We start from the raw sequence: 15549 nt of genomic DNA, 5'->3' as shown, positions 1-15549 counted from the left end.
ACGTAGTATTTTCTGATCTGCCTTTTACAGCCATTATTTTGTATATCAGAATGCTCTTAATTAGCATTCCACATCATACATTTCAATGGCTTTCTAGTATTTTATTTTTGTAGTGGGGCCAATGATATACTTTGTCACACACCAGACTGACTCACTTTGTTTTGGAGAAGCCAGATTTGGTTTTCCTGATTAAGTCCTGATTATGTGAGACCACACAGGAACAGGAGCAAGTAAAGCTCACCAAACCACAGGAAGTACAAATCCTAATCAGACTGGAGCTCTAACCCTGCCTTTTGTCACAGTGACCCAAGTTCCTAACAGGCAGCCAGCTGCTGTGAAGTTCCCTGCTGCTCTCTGCTCTTTCAGGAAAAATGCTAACAAGCCAATAGATTCAAGTCAAGTGAAACAAGAGTCAGGAGTGGAATTCCACAAAATGGTTAACCCAAATCCCAAATAATTCAAACCTCTAAGTTGCAGTCACCCTCAATTTTTTAAAAAAGTATTTCCTTTCAGTACAGCTGATTGATCATGATGTACATCCACACTTTTGAACGCAGTATTTTAGGGTCATAAGAACTTTACACTGGGACTTGATTTCCAACATGGGAGTCACATGAAAAGGTCTTTACCTTCCTTCCTCAGTATTCACTACTACAGAAGTCAGACACAGTTCAGGAAAAGCCATTACCTGTCGATGCATAGAATCCTTATTTGCGATTTCATTTTCAAGTTTATCATCGAGGTTGTGCACAGAGATGGCTTTGTGCTGTGCAGCGAGGCAGCGTTTCTCAAGTGTAGTGATTCTCTTCTCCATGTCCTCCTTCTGGGCCATAGCCTACAACCAGGCATTGCAGAGGAGAAAAGGTAAGTCATTATCATAGAATACTGCGATACAATTAAGAGTAAAAAAGCTGGACTAAATCCTAAGTTTCAAATCAAACATAAAATTAGTGTCCTCAAAAATAAAGTCCTAGACATGGCAGTTTTCTGAGATGTGAGCAAAAACGCGCCTACCTCAAATGTCACATTTGCCACAATGGAACCCATCTGTCTTAACGTCTGTCTGGCCACTCGATTTACCAAGCTTCTTTTCTACATCATAAACCCGACCAGCAAACAAAAAGTACACTAAACTACTCTGTCATTGCAAGAATTCCAGGAGGGAAGGTATCTGGCATGAAATGAGGATCTCTATCTCCTACACCATACAGGCGGGCTTGACCCAGAACAGGGAGGGACCTTCAACAGATCCTCCCGGGAGCTCTGAGGCTCATTTCCTCAGGTAAAAGTTGGAAAAATCTCATGCAATTTCCTCAAAATTACATAAGAATATTAATGAGTAGAAACAGAAGTCACAGTGTTACACAACTGGGAGCAGCCTTCTCCAGCCGAGTCCTCCTCAAGCAGTTACACCACATGGAGGAAACGCCCAAACCAGGAGCAGAGCTTGCTGCCGATGCGACTCCTGTCCGCCGGCTCAAAATCCATTTCAGGTCCCTCCGTGCTCACTAAGTAACCGATGTTGTCCTAACATTAAAAGTGAAAGGTCTTAAAAACGCTTTTTCCAGAATTCTCTGTGTATTAATCTCTGCCACCTAATCTCCTCCTGTTGCCAAAGAGTAGTGTGAACACGTTATACAAACATGTGCAAATATTTCTGTTTTGAGTTCTCACACTGAGCTACTAAACAAGTACACCTGCTGTACCACATGTTGGAGGGGTGCCCTCTGAGACAGTCTCATGGGGGAGGGGTGGGGCAGAGTGGGCGCTGTCTCTCTGTGCAGAGAGGAGAGGCGAGGCTCATAGGAGGAGGCCTGAGCCCCCAGCTCTCTTCTGTTTTCACAGTGACCGTTAGGGAGCTTCTCATAAATCACGACACCCGCAGACATGACCGCCAGAAACATCCTGATTCTGCCTTGGTTACACAGCACAGGCCTGAGGATCTGAGGGTGAGCAAAAGCCACTCGACTTGTCTGACCGCTGGTATCACTGTCACACATCCTTTCAAGGAGCGGAACCTCAGAAAACTAGAGAAGATGGCCAGGCAAGCTGCCTCAGCAGAGCCCACACAGCATGTTCCCATCTCTCTGGGAGAGCAGGCTCCACAGATGTTCAGACTCACCTGAGTGAATCAGAAGGAAATTTCAGCATCATCGGGAATATATTCAGCAGGCAGGTAGGGGGATGAACTGGGAGACTGGGGTTGACATATACACACTACTGATACTATGCATCAAGTCAGCAACGAGTGAGGACCTACTGAACAGCACAGGGCACTCTATCAGTGCTCTGTGGTGAGGTTAATGGGTAGGAAACCTAAAACACAGGGAGATTTGTGTGTGTGTGTGTGTGTGTGTGTGTATATATATATATATATATATATATATATATATATATGATTGGTTCACATTGCTGTACAGCAGAAACTGACACAGCAGGGTAAATCAACTCCAATAAATGAATGAGTGGATGAATGAATTTTTTAAAAAGGAACACACTGGGCCCCCTAGAACTTGTGGAAATGAGGAGTCCACACCCAGGGTGCAGCACAGCCATCTTGGTCCACTGCCAACGGGCCGCCTGGACCAGGCCTCTTCTACCCCAGAGACCTCGATGCAGAGGCGGGAAGGCAGCCAGTGGCGGTCTCGCCAGTGCTCTGCTCTTGCTCACGCAGCCGTGCCAAGGCTGAGATCACGGGGAGAACAAGGGACCCACATTCCGCCTCAGGACAACAGACACGTCCACTGTCACTCACTTCACGGACGTCCTGCTGTAATTTCACATTCACTTCCTTGGACTTGAGGAGGTCCTTCCTGGCCGTGTCCAGGTCGTTCTCCAGCTCTGTTACGTGGGCAGAGAGGGCTGCCAGGCGGTCCTTTATCTCTCTCTGCTCCCGTGACTTCTTCTCGATGATTTCCTGGAGCTCGGGCCCCTGAGCCAGGTCTTCGTCGCGGGTTCTCTAAGGGGGAAAGGAAACCTTAGACAGCCTTGTTTTGGGAGGGAGGGAACACAGCACTTCCGGAAAATCGGTGAAGTCAAAACTGCCTTCTGCGCTCTGGAGCTCACACGACCCTCACGGCCACTCAGACCTACATGATGCATTGGTGAAAGGTCTCAGCAGCCCCGCACAGACTGGATAGTAAGACGAGAACCAGACAGAGAGTGAGACCGAGGACATGCCTTTCCATTGGCGCTTGGCATGTTTTCTTGCTTGTGATTTACATCAAGCACCCCGTCCATTAGTATCTTTTTCGGGTTATTCTTCTCTTTAAGAATCATCAGTGAAAACCAAAAAATTGAATCAGAATAAAGAAATAAGTAAAGACAGCAAAACTCCATTTGGAAAAACTCAACTCAAAACTGAAAATACAGCATAAAAAGAAAATACATGGTGATGTTATCCATCCCGAATAGAAACAGGTGATTCGAGTCAGAATTTGTCTCCTACTAGACAAAGGGGTGCTTAAGAGATCCTGCAGCTCTGAGCCACAAGTCTAGTTTACTAGTCATTAAAATAACCCAGGTGGGCTGGTCCTCAATCAGAAAGATAAAGAACATCTGATGTCCACCACTACAGCCTTCACACTTTTTTAAAATGAAAGGATACAAATGACAAACCCTTGGACTGCAAGGAGATCCAACCAGTCCATTCTGAAGGAGATCAGCCCTGGGATTTCTTTGGAAGGAATGATGCGAAAGCTGAAACTCCAGTACTTTGGCCACCTCATGCGAAGACTCGACTCATTGGAAAAGACTGATGCTGGGAGGGATTGGGGGCAGGAGGAGAAGGGGACGACCGAGGATGAGATGGCTGGATGGCATCACCGACTCGATGGACGTGAGTTTGAGTGAACTCCGGGAGATGGTGATGCACAGGGAGGCCTGGCGTGCTGCGATTCATGGGGTCGCAAAGAGTCGGACACGACTGAGTGACTGAACTGAACTGAACTGAACTAACTGAAATTACACGATGAATGATCCAACTTACCTTGTTATGTGTGGCAGCTAATTCTTCTAACAAACTACACCTTTCAAGTGCTCCTCCTGTGTTGATGTGTGTATATACGTGAGTGCACTTCTTAGCGTATGCTGCTGCTGCTGCTGCTGCTAAGTCGCTCCAGTCGTGTCTGACTCTGTGCGACCCCATAGATGGCAGCCCACCAGGCTTCCCTGTCCCTGGGATTCTCCAGGCAAGAACACTGGAGTGGGTTGCCATTTCCTTCTCCAGTGCATGAAAGGGAAAAGTGAAAGTGAAGTTGCTCAGCAGTGTCCGACTCTTTGCGACCCCACGGACGGAAGCCTACCAGGCTCCTCCACCCATGAGATTTTCCAGGCAGGAGTACTGGAGTGGGTTGCCATTGTATACTCACCCTAATACGCGGCTACTATAACAGAATACATTTAATGTATCTCATTGATCTTAACATCAAAAAATCTGCTTATTAACAGCTTTAAATTCTAAGTTTGAGAGGAAAAAAAATGTTTCCTAAAATAACTCTATTACTTAGTTTTTAATGCAAATTGATATACAGAACATAATAAATCTTGAGACATTTATACCAACTAATACTTTTTAACTGGCGGCTTCCCAGGTGGACCAATGGTAAAGAATCCACCTGCCAATGCAAGAGGGCAGGTTCAATCCTTGGGTCGGGAAGATCCCCTGGAGTAGAAGATGGCCACCAACTCCAGTATTCTTGCCTGGGAAGTCCCAGGAAAAGAGGAGCATGGTGGGCTACAGTCCACAGGGTCGCAAAGACTCGGACATGACTGAGCATGTATGCAGGCAACACTTTTTAACCACATAAAACTCTGACTTCTTACAGAAAAAAAGTATTTACAAGAATTCAAGAAGCTCAAAAGTCAACTAGTTACATAAATACGTGCATCATCCACCTAACAAGGCTGCAAGTGTACAAATCCAGGATGGCCGGGTGGCTGGTACCTTCTTGTCCAGGGCCTTGTGGTGCTCATAGAGTGACTTCAGCGCCTGGAGCACCTCCAGCTCGATGGTCATGCCCTCTGGGGTCTGCGCCTGCCACTTGCCCGCCGTCGTCTGGAGGGACGGTATATACTGGGAAACCAGGCGCTCCAGGTGCTCCAGCAGCAGCTGCAGGGCAGGGCCAAAGGAGCACCGTCAACCTCATGCTTGAATTGAGGGCCGACAACCCCTCTCAGCCTCATGCTACAGCCGGAAACATGCTGAGGCAAGTCAGAATCCCGCCACTTCAGTCTAAAGTTAGAGTGGACTTCCCCAGTGGCCCGGTAGTTAAGACTCCACACTTCTGCAGGGGTCATGGGTTTTAATCCCTGGTCAGGGAACTAAGACCCCACACAAACTGTAGCATGGACAAAATTGTAGGTTAAGAGAACTCCCCCCTCCAATGTACTAAAATTATAGTAGCTCTCATCATAAATTTGAAGCAAAGTATGAGAACCCCAAACTGATCCACCCTGGTCTGCTCAGTGGGAAGATGTGAAAAATGACTTGAAAACCAGACAGAGTTTAAAGACAGCAACACGGAGCCCAGCGGTGACCCCGCGGGGCAAATGTCAACATGTGAGAATTCCCCTACTGACCATGATGTTATTCCTCTCTGCTATCAGCAGAGCTATTTCTTCTTCTCTTGCAAGAAGCTGTTCCCAGCATATATTGAGTTCTTCCGTAGATGTTGCCAACTCCTAGAAAACAGTGAAATGAGTAAGTAACTAAATGCAAACACAAATTAAAAAGAGAGCGAGACTCTGAAGACTGACCCTGTCAAGTCTCTCCAGGCTCCACACAAAGGGTCTCCCTGCCCCTCCAGAGAAGAGGGGGTCCACTGACCCCAAGACCACACAGACCACCACAACTCAGACCGGCCTTCAGCCTCCACCTCGACCTGGCAGGCACGTGGCAGGGGAGAACCCGGAATCCAAGCCTGCCTTCTCAAGACCCAGGGACGTCTGAGAAACTTCCCTAAACATAAACCTAACAACAAAGTGGATAAAGAGATTCTTAAACGACACACAGACAAGTGACCTAGAACCGCTGGGGAGAGTGAGGAAGAAAGGTAAGATCTACAAGGCCATCAGGCTTTGGAGTGTTCCTCTGGGAAAAAGGCTGATGGCACCCCAAGGCCATCTGTTAGCCTGACTCCACTGAAGTCACCCAGTCATTCAATAAACTGGAGAAAATGTTAAATTCATGTTTTATGTATTTTATCACAATTTTCACGCACGCGGTGCCGTCCACATGGTGAACTTGCTCACACTGAACCACATGGAGTCTTTCATTCTTCTAGTTTTCTTTACACAAATAAAAAAATCCTGGGCTACATATCCCCTACTACATACTGAGTATTCAGCACCTAGAACACTGCCCAACACTTGTTCCGAGGCATGTAGTAGACATGTGAAGCTACGAGGGTGTATGTTATACACATGAGCAGTAGATACCCGTCATTAAGATACTGGACACTCTGTTCTGTGCTCTGTAAGATGGGAGAGGTTAAGGGGCTTAGCCTTTCTGCTTCAAGGACTGACTCTATAGCTCAATCCACGTGCCCCAGGACTCCTCCAGACAGTGTTTCCCTTCTTGTGGGGCCCCTGCCCGTCCTCCACACAGCACCTGCACAACCACTTACAAGGTCAACCTGCTGGGGTCGATCTTGCCCAGAAGGCCAAAACGCCCTGGCCGGCAGGGCCTACAACCACGCTAACAAAATGAAACACAGCTCCAACGCTTCGCTGGGTGAAGGCCAATCCGACGGGCCCAGCCCCCGGCTGCTCTCACCTCAGGCCGCTCTGCTTCCAGGACTTGGGCTGAGGCCAAGTTCTTCCTTGTCTTGGCCTTTGCCTTGGGGATGCAGCACTGGAAAAGTGCCCATAGGCGGGCCCTTCTGCGACCCATCCTCGCGGATGGGGGCAGCCCCCCACTCAGGGGCAACTGCTGTTTCACGGTTAGATACCTCAGCACCCGAGCTATCACCACCGATCTCACACTACGACCACCACTATTCACACTACGACCACCGCTCTCACACACACCGCTCTCACACACCACTCTCACACACTACTCTCACACACGACACTCTCACACACCACTCTCAGACACACTGCTCTCACACTAGGACCACCGCTCTCACACCACGACCATCAGCGCTGCTGTCTCTAGAAGAAATGGCACGAAGGCTCTGCCTCCAGCACGTCTCCCAGGAGCCTGGCACCTGGAACCCACTCAGTCATAAGGGGCTCCGTGGTAACAGGGGGGCTGGGCTCAGGCCCACCACCAAGGGTGCAGAGAGGGGGGAGGGGCTGCCCAAAAGATGACAGATGAGTGTGGGGTGCAGGAGAAGGAAGGCTGTGCCCACAGCTCAGGCCCACCATCAGACTTGACCCTGCAAGGATGCTGGTTCACAGTCGAACCAAATAGTAGAAACTGCTTCAGAAACCACCACCACTAGGAATGAGCACGTCTTCTAAGTGGGCTTCTGCCTCCTCTAGCCCCCAAACAAGCCTCCAGGGAGGCTACTGAAAGGGCACCACTGAACTCAAGGGTGTCCCTAGAACCCACCTGGGTGACAAGGACTCACCGCACTAGCTGCCCCTCACTCACCCTGAGCTCCGTCCTCCCTGACTGACTCCCTCACTTGACTTCAGCAAGGGCTTGACCAACCTCGCTCTAGGCACTTAAAATGAATTCACAGTGGGTACGGGGCTTCGGTCAATCTGCTGCGAACTCGCCCTCTTCACTTTGACCCTGGGCTGCCAGACAACTCTGCCCCGTGGGGGCTGCACGGTGGAGGTTCAGGGGTGTCCCTGCCTTGAACCGTGACAGCCAGCGCCTCCCAGACCCCGCCAGGTGCTGCCCCTCCCTCCACGCCCAAGTCTCCCACCCCCTCTCCTGGCCCCACTCCCAGCCTCGTGGCTCTCCACTCGCCAGGGCACAGGCCATACTGCTCCTGGCTCAGCCAGGGCCTCTGCTGTCACTTGAGGACCTCGGTCCCCAGGGTGCTTGAGGCCCTATATCCACCCATCTCAGCAGTTACAGACTCTGGGAGACACAGAGTACAGTTTGGGGTCCCGCCCGCTGTTCACGCTGAACACATTCTCTTATTTTCGCTTTATCTGCTGGAGTTCTCTGAGATGTCTTTTGAAAACCTCAACTGTTGCTTTCAAAAAGACTGTAAAATCACTGTGCTCAACTTTAAGAATAAAATCTTCATTTTCAACCTTCAAGTGAAACTGGAGAGAAGAGTCAAAGCAGTCATTTTTTCACACTGAAAAAGAAAACCCGCACGTGACCACATCACAGAATACAGTTCACGCAACCCCTTCCTCCTCAGCCTTCTCCTCCACTACCAGCCGCCTGTCATCACAAGGCCTGCTCTGGGCCGGCAGGGGCAAGGGAAGAGGGCAGACTGGCTCCTCTGTCCCCAGGCCGCATGGGCTGCTTGCCCCTCCTTCTTCCCAAGTTCAAGTGGCACTGAAACAGCCCAGGCAAGCTGGGGATTCTGATCAGAAACACAACCGTGGGTAATAAGCAAGGGCCCCTGGTTCTTATTTACCCCAGTACCAAAGATGATCAATATAATTACTGTGAATTTTACATGTGGCTTCAGATGAGAGACGACACCCGGGGCTTCCCCACTTCCACTTATAGATGCAAGCAGCTTGTGGGTCAGCCTACCAAGAGCTAGAGAAGCTAAATACATTTCAAAAGAGGTCCTTAGGCAGCCACAATCCAAGATTTCAAACAAAAGCCCAGTGAGGGAGCTGGAGACTGAGAGGGCCGCTCCTTCCCTCGGGGCATCAGAACAAAGCTGACTCTGGGAAGAAAAGGCAGGGAAACAGTCAAGCAGAGGGGACTGGCTAACAGCTCTGGACACTTCCTTGGGCTGGGAAGACAAAAATTCAACCGCAGGCCTGACTAGTCAGTCCGGATGGTAGAGACTAAGCTCCCCAAGAAAAGGGAGGCACAGAAAATATACCCAGCACTCTGCCCAAACCGGCTGAGCGCTGAGTATCAATCACCTTGTGGTGCTCGGGAGACAGACGGTGGGCTTCAGGACCGGCCGAGAAGGGAGGGGCCATGGGAGGCACCCCAGGCTTCCAGATGGAGACGCTGGAGGGCTCCTCCCTGGGGTCAGCGGGGGAAGGTGGGTGAAGGCTGCTGAGACTCAGCTTACAAAGACACCCCAGCCTCAAGTCACTCAGACCCTGAGTGAACAGACAGCTCTGTCCTCACTAGAGGTCTGCATCAGAGGAACCTCTGGAGAAGACAGCATCACCAGAAACTCTAGGGTTTCCGTAGATAACGTCCACCATGCAACCAAAAAAGCAAATAAGGGTGTAACGACAAATAAGACCAAGAGAAAAAGAACGGAAACAGGTCCAGAGGAATCTGATGTATATCAGCATATCAGAGGTATGCTAGAGGAATCAGATGCAAACTTCACCAGTTCAAAAATATACTTGACAAAAGGAAAACTTTCTGAGACTCAAAACCGATTCTAGAACTTTCAAATAACAGTGACTGAATTTAAGAACTCAGGCTCTGGGCTTCACATCAAGTTGGGTGTAGCTGAAGAGAGGATCAGTGAACTGAGGAATGGATCGGTTAAAAAAATATATATGAGGGAAAAAAGTACAGAATATAGCGAAGGAACCCGTTGTTAAACTACATTGTTAGAAACTATAAATGGGGCCCCTCATGGTGGAGAAAAGACAGTCAGGGGAATAAGAAATGCCTCCAGGGGCTGAAACTAAAGAGCCTCTAAATGAAAGTGAAAGGGGAGAGTGAAAAGGCTGGCATAAAACTCAACATTCAAACAATGAAGATCATGGCATCCGGCCCCATCACTTCATGGCAAATAAATGGGGAAACAACGGAAACAGTGACAGTCTTTAATTTCTTGGGCTCCAAAATTTCTGAAGAGGGTGAAATGAAAAGACGCTTGCTCCTTGGAAGGAAAGCTATGACAAACCTAGACAGCACATTAAAAAGCAGAGACATTACTTTGCTGACAAAGGTTCATTCAGTCAAAGCTATGGTTTTTTCAGTAGTCATGTATGGATGTGAGAGTTGGCACATGAAGAAGGCTGAACGCCAAAGAATCGATGCTTCTGAACTGTGGTGTTGGAAAAGACTCTTGAGAGCCCCGTGGACTGCAAGGAGATCCAACCAGTCAATCCTAAAGCAAATCAGTCCTGAATATTCATTGGAAAGACTGATGCTGAAGCTCCAATACTTTGGCCACCTGACACGAAGAACTGCCTCTTTGGAAAAGAACCTGATGCTGGGGAAGACTGAAGGCAGGAGGAGAAGGGGAAGACAGAGGATGAGATCCTTGGATGGCATCACCGACTCGATGGACATGAGCTTGAGCAAGCTCCGGGAATCGATGACGGACAGAGAAGCCTGGCGGGCTGCAGTCCATGGGGTCACAGTGGGTTAGACATTGAGCAACTGAACTGACTGACAGGGACAGTGGCAAGAGTTGGTTCAAGAATCAGAGCATTGACTCAAAAATGAAAACCACACATTGGTTTCAGCAGCTCTGCAGGTGCCTAAGGCAAGAAGAAAATGTTCAAGCTCTCAGAGGAAAAAAGGTGTGGCTTTTAATGGCACAGCAACACTGAGAGCTGACTTTTCAAGAAAAAGAAAGTCAGAAGATAATGGACTGGCATCTGTAAAATGCTGATAAACAAATAACCACCAACCTAGAATTCGATACCCAACAAAAACACTCTTCGAAAGTGCAAGCAAAATAAAGACTTGTAGGGCAAATGGAAATGAGACAATTCATCACCCACAGACATGAACTAAAAAAATATTAAGGCAGTGCTTTGGGAGAAAGAAAAGTCGTCTCTGACTGAAATATAAAAAACAAGTAAAGACCAACAATGAGGTAACTGTCAGGGTAAATATTAATGCTACAGTGATGATAACGCCGACAATATGTCTAAAATTTTAAAGGATAACAGTGACAAGGAGGAAACAGTCGTGTCAGGGAGGCAGTAAATGTACTAAGTTAGACTTCAATGTAAAACACAGGCTGTGTCTGCGAATGTGCACCCACCAACCTGGCAGAGGAGCACAGAACTAGAGAAACACCTCATCCTTCTAAAAGAAGGCAAGAGAAAAGAACACGGAACAGGTGGGACAAACAGAAAACACACAGCAACACGGTATCTACAGACGGAAACATCAAAGTTATAAACAGAGCAAATGTCCTCATTAAAAGATAAAAGCATCACCCTGATTAAGATTAGAGCCACACACTGTTCCCAGAGGCACATGTTATGATGGAAGACCACAGACAGGTGAGAGTAAAAGATGCCCAGGCGAACAAGGGCAGAAACCTGACGCGGCAACATCACTGTCAGAGAGAGTCTAAGGTAAGAAGCATCACTAGCGATAAAGAGGAGCATCTCATGCTCACACAAGTTCAGTCTACCAAGACGATGAGGATTCTAAATCTGAATGTCCCTAATAACATAACCTCAAAACATCAATACATACAAACTGACAGAAATAGAAGAGCAGTCACAGCCAAGTTCATAATTGCAGTGGGAGACGTTAAAGACACATCTCTCGGGGAACTGGGCTTCCTGGGACGTCGTCACCTGCAGCCACGAAGTACCTGAAATGCGGCTGGCTCTACAATGAGATGTGCTTCAAGCCTGAAACACACACTGGATTTTAAAGACTTAGCATGAGAAAACGAACGTAAAATATTTCATTAGGTTTTATCAGGTTGATTACACACTGAAATGATAATATTTTGGGAATGTTAAAATAAAATATATTACAGATAACTTCACCTACTTCTGCTTTACTCAACGTGGCTACCGAAATCTGAATTATGATTGACAAATCTGATCTAAGTGATACGCACGTAACACTGCATTCCCACTGATAGATATTATTTTTAAGAGCCCAAGGAACATATAACAAAATGAATATATATTGGGTCCTTAGGAAAGCTCAAATTATTTCAGAGGACTGAGATAATGCAGGGTATACTTACGGATTGCAATCGGCTGATGGCTTATGTGTCCTCAAACTTCACCCTGCACGTGGTGATGATGCTAGGAGGCAGGGACTCTGGGAGAGCTCAGGTCAGGAGGGAATGGGCTCCCGTGCTGCCAGGACAGGGAGAAGAAGCAGGCAGTCTAGGAACCAGGAAACAGGCCTCACCAGACGCGGCACCTGCTGGTGATCTTGGGACTTCCCAGGCTCCGGTACTATAAGAAGCAACTTTCTGTTGTTTATCAGCTGGTCTACGGTATTTATAACAGTAGCCCCAAAAGACCGAGACGGGGCTCCTCATGGAATTAACAGAGATCAAAAAAGGGTCACCAGAAAAACCTCCCCAAACATTGGGAAGATAAATCACATACTTCTTGTAGACTTTCATGAATAATAATTTTAAAAAGCACAATGTAAATTAGAAAATACTTTTACATAAAAGATAATGAAAATTTGGCTTATTCAAACTTGTGGGACCCAGCCAACTGTGTTTAGATGATAACGTAAAGCCTTAAACACATATACTGGAAAGGAAGAAAGGCCAAAATCAATTGAGCCTCCACCCAAAAAACCAGACAGAAAGCACAGCGAGTGGAGCACAAGGTGGATGGAGAAAAAGGAGCAGGAAATAAGGAAACATAGAGCAAATATAAATTGTTTTAAAACAAGCCAAAAGTTGGCTCTTTGAAAGGACTGATAAACCTGATAAACCCCTAGAGAGACTGATTGAGAAAAAGAGACAAATCACAAATCACCAGTATCAAGGATTTTTAAAAGGGGGGATAACACATCTTACAGAAAAGAAAGATATTATGAACCACAGTTAACTTACTCATAGGAGAGTCTACGGGCCTAGCAAGGGGGAAATGCTTTTCCTAAACATACCCAAGAAGACATACAAAATCAGAAAATGTTATTTGCATGAAAAAAGCTAAATCTGAAATTGAAAGCCTCCCCACAATGAAACCAACTGGTTTTGTCAATCAATTCTTCCAAAAATCTAGGGAAGAAAACAGCAATCTCACAGGAACTCTCAGGGTAAACAAGGAACACTCTCCACCTTGTTTTTGAAGACTAGCATACTGCTACTGCTGCTAAGTCACTTCAGTCGTGTCCGACTCTGTGTGACCCCACAGACGGCAGCCCACCAGGCTCCCCTGTCCCTGGGATTCTCCAGGCAAGAACACTGGAGTGGGATGCCATTTCCGTCTCCAATGCATGAAAGTGAAAAGTGAAAGGGAAGTCGATCAGTCCTGTCACACTCTTAGCCATCCCATGCAGTGCAGCCCACCAGGCTCCTCTGTCCATGGGAGTTTCCCGGCAAGAGTACTGGAGTGGGTTGCCATTGCCTTCTCCGTAGGGTTCTAAAATCAGGGCCTGGCACCTTATAGCTGGCAGGTGTGGGAACTCGGGTTCATGTGCAGGCTGTACACTCTCTTAATCACATGTGAGACCTGAAGCAACCAAGCCACTCTCCATTTTTCTTTTTCTGTTTTCCTCTGTTCCCCTTGCCATTTGTGTTTAACAGATTCCCAGCATTGAGTGAGAAGCATCAATGCAGCAAGAATGTTTCCCCATTTAAGACAGGAGCATGTAACACCAGCAGACTTCCCCATCACCCCTGGGTGCTGCATCACACAGAAAAGCAAAGAAACTCGACATTCCCGAGACAGAGCTGCCCGACGGCAGTGGGGACTATGGTCCCCCAGGTGTCCCAAGGGGACCCCCAGGGGCTAGGAGCCCACGCTGGGGCCCCCAGCTTGAGGCCACACTTGCCTTTCCACCATTCTGAAGGTCCTGGCAGAAGAAAGCCAGGCCATGGAAGGGGGATGGTGTGGGACTCAGGGCAGGACTGACTCGGGTCTGTGCTGGGCTCCACACCCAGTCACCACCCTTGGAGAGTACAAAGTTCTTGGGGTCATTCTGGGTTTCTGGCAAAAAGCAATGGAGCCAAAGTCACTTGGGATGGTTTTTAAGGAAAAAACCTCACTGAAGATTCACTCAGCGCCAGCCTCGGCCCCTACTGAGATGCAGACTCCTGGTCATCCAAGGCTGTGCCCGCAGCCCACCAGGGCAAGGGGAGCCTCCCGGACACAGGGTGACACATGGCATTCTTCCCCCACTTTGAATGAAAGGCTGCACCCCCGTGGATGAACCCAGCTCACCCCTCCACTGCTGATGCTGAGGCCCCCGTGACTCCCACAACCAGAGGATCCAGCCTCTCCCGGGGCCTCCATGTCACGGCACAGGCCTTGTCCACGTGGCCCCAGCAGGCAGGGTGAGTCCTGTGCGGAGCCTCCCAGCTCGTTGGCCTTGCTGCTCACATCAGGGCTGTGCAGGAGCACTGTGGGTCCACTGAATGAGTGGATGAGGGCGCCTAACAATGACAGTGATGACGACGAGGAGGAAGAGGTGAAGGGGGCGGAGGTCCAAGTGTCAGTCCCTGATTCAGGCATCTGTGCGTATTAACTCATTTAACCTCATGACAAGGTTGTGTGTCTGTGTGTGGGGGGCAGGGGCTGGTCCTGCCACTGTTCTCACCTTGGAGCCGGCAAGTTCACTCTCAGTGTCCAGGGGTGGCTGCAGCCACTGGCCACAGACTGGACAGCTTTAACACAAACTCATTCGCCCCCAGTTCTGGAGTCAGAAACCTGTGATCAAGGTGCGGGCAGGGCTCAGCTCCCTCTAGAGGCTCCAGGGGAGGGTCCCTCTGGCCTGGTCCAGCTCTTGGGGGACCCTAGGCCTCCCTGGGCTTGTGGCCACATCACCCCGACCTCTGTGTCCATGTGTCAAACCTTCTCCCCTGGGTGGCTCTGCGCTTCAGATCACTCCCTCTTCTCTTCCAAGCACACCTGCCATTGGATTTAGGGTCCACATGCATCCCGGGTGATTTGGTGCAGAGGTCAGTAAATTATTTCCATCTGCCGAGACCATTCATAGGAATAAGGTCACATTTGCAGGCTGTGGAAGGATGGATGGCTTTCGGGGCCACCATTCAGCCCACTATATTGGTCATGAGGCCACCGGGTAGAGCCTCACTGGGCTTGGTGCAGGGAGCTTTGAAGAAGCAGGGCTCCAGGACTTCAGTCCTAAGGCTGCCTCAAGAAGACAGTTAGCATCAGGACATTTGGGCACAGAGAACAGATGAGCAGGGCTCCAAGGTGTGCTGGTGGGCGTGGGGCTCTCCTGCAGGGAACCTGGAGCCTGACATGACAGCCCAGGGCCAGGGGACATAGCGCATGGGTTTGGGAATGGACACATCCCAGCACAGACGAGGGGAGGCAGGCATGGGCGCTCAGGCCGGGGAAGCCCAGATCTTCCTGCTGCCCTCAAGGGGCAGGTCAGATGGGCACTGGAGGGAGCCGCGGTTTAAACGACAGGGGTCGCAGTCCCGGTCTGCTGCTGTGTTGTCTCTGGCGAGTGACTCAGCCTCTCTGAGACCATCTATTGCTCCTCTGCAAATCTTTGCCATATGTGACTTGCTTCACAGTTGAGGGGAGATCTTGGTGCTCTCAGCATCCCCGCCCAACCCC

General features: G+C 48.9%; 1 protein-coding gene across 1 annotated transcript in view; it reads right to left on the bottom strand.

Moving 5' to 3' along the window:
* The window catches only part of LOC138094928 (liprin-alpha-1-like), a 35125-nt gene extending 28233 nt beyond the window's left edge, over nt 1-6892 (bottom strand). Inside the window, exons 1-8 of the mRNA XM_068990944.1 lie at nt 6776-6892; nt 5581-5682; nt 4946-5110; nt 4367-4382; nt 3990-4044; nt 3181-3283; nt 2756-2959; nt 689-835 (exon numbers count right to left, since the gene is read on the bottom strand). Coding sequence (XP_068847045.1) covers nt 689-835; nt 2756-2959; nt 3181-3283; nt 3990-4044; nt 4367-4382; nt 4946-5110; nt 5581-5682; nt 6776-6892 — 909 coding nt within the window. The remainder of the gene's footprint in view (nt 1-688; nt 836-2755; nt 2960-3180; nt 3284-3989; nt 4045-4366; nt 4383-4945; nt 5111-5580; nt 5683-6775) is intronic.
* Nucleotides 6893-15549: the final 8657 nt, after the last annotated feature.

The sequence above is a fragment of the Capricornis sumatraensis genome, chromosome 19 (assembly GCF_032405125.1).
Source record: "Capricornis sumatraensis isolate serow.1 chromosome 19, serow.2, whole genome shotgun sequence".
In the NCBI taxonomy this organism is placed as follows: domain Eukaryota; kingdom Metazoa; phylum Chordata; class Mammalia; order Artiodactyla; family Bovidae; genus Capricornis; species Capricornis sumatraensis.
Note: the sequence above shows the minus strand (reverse complement) of the source record. Positions and strands in the feature narration are given on the sequence as shown.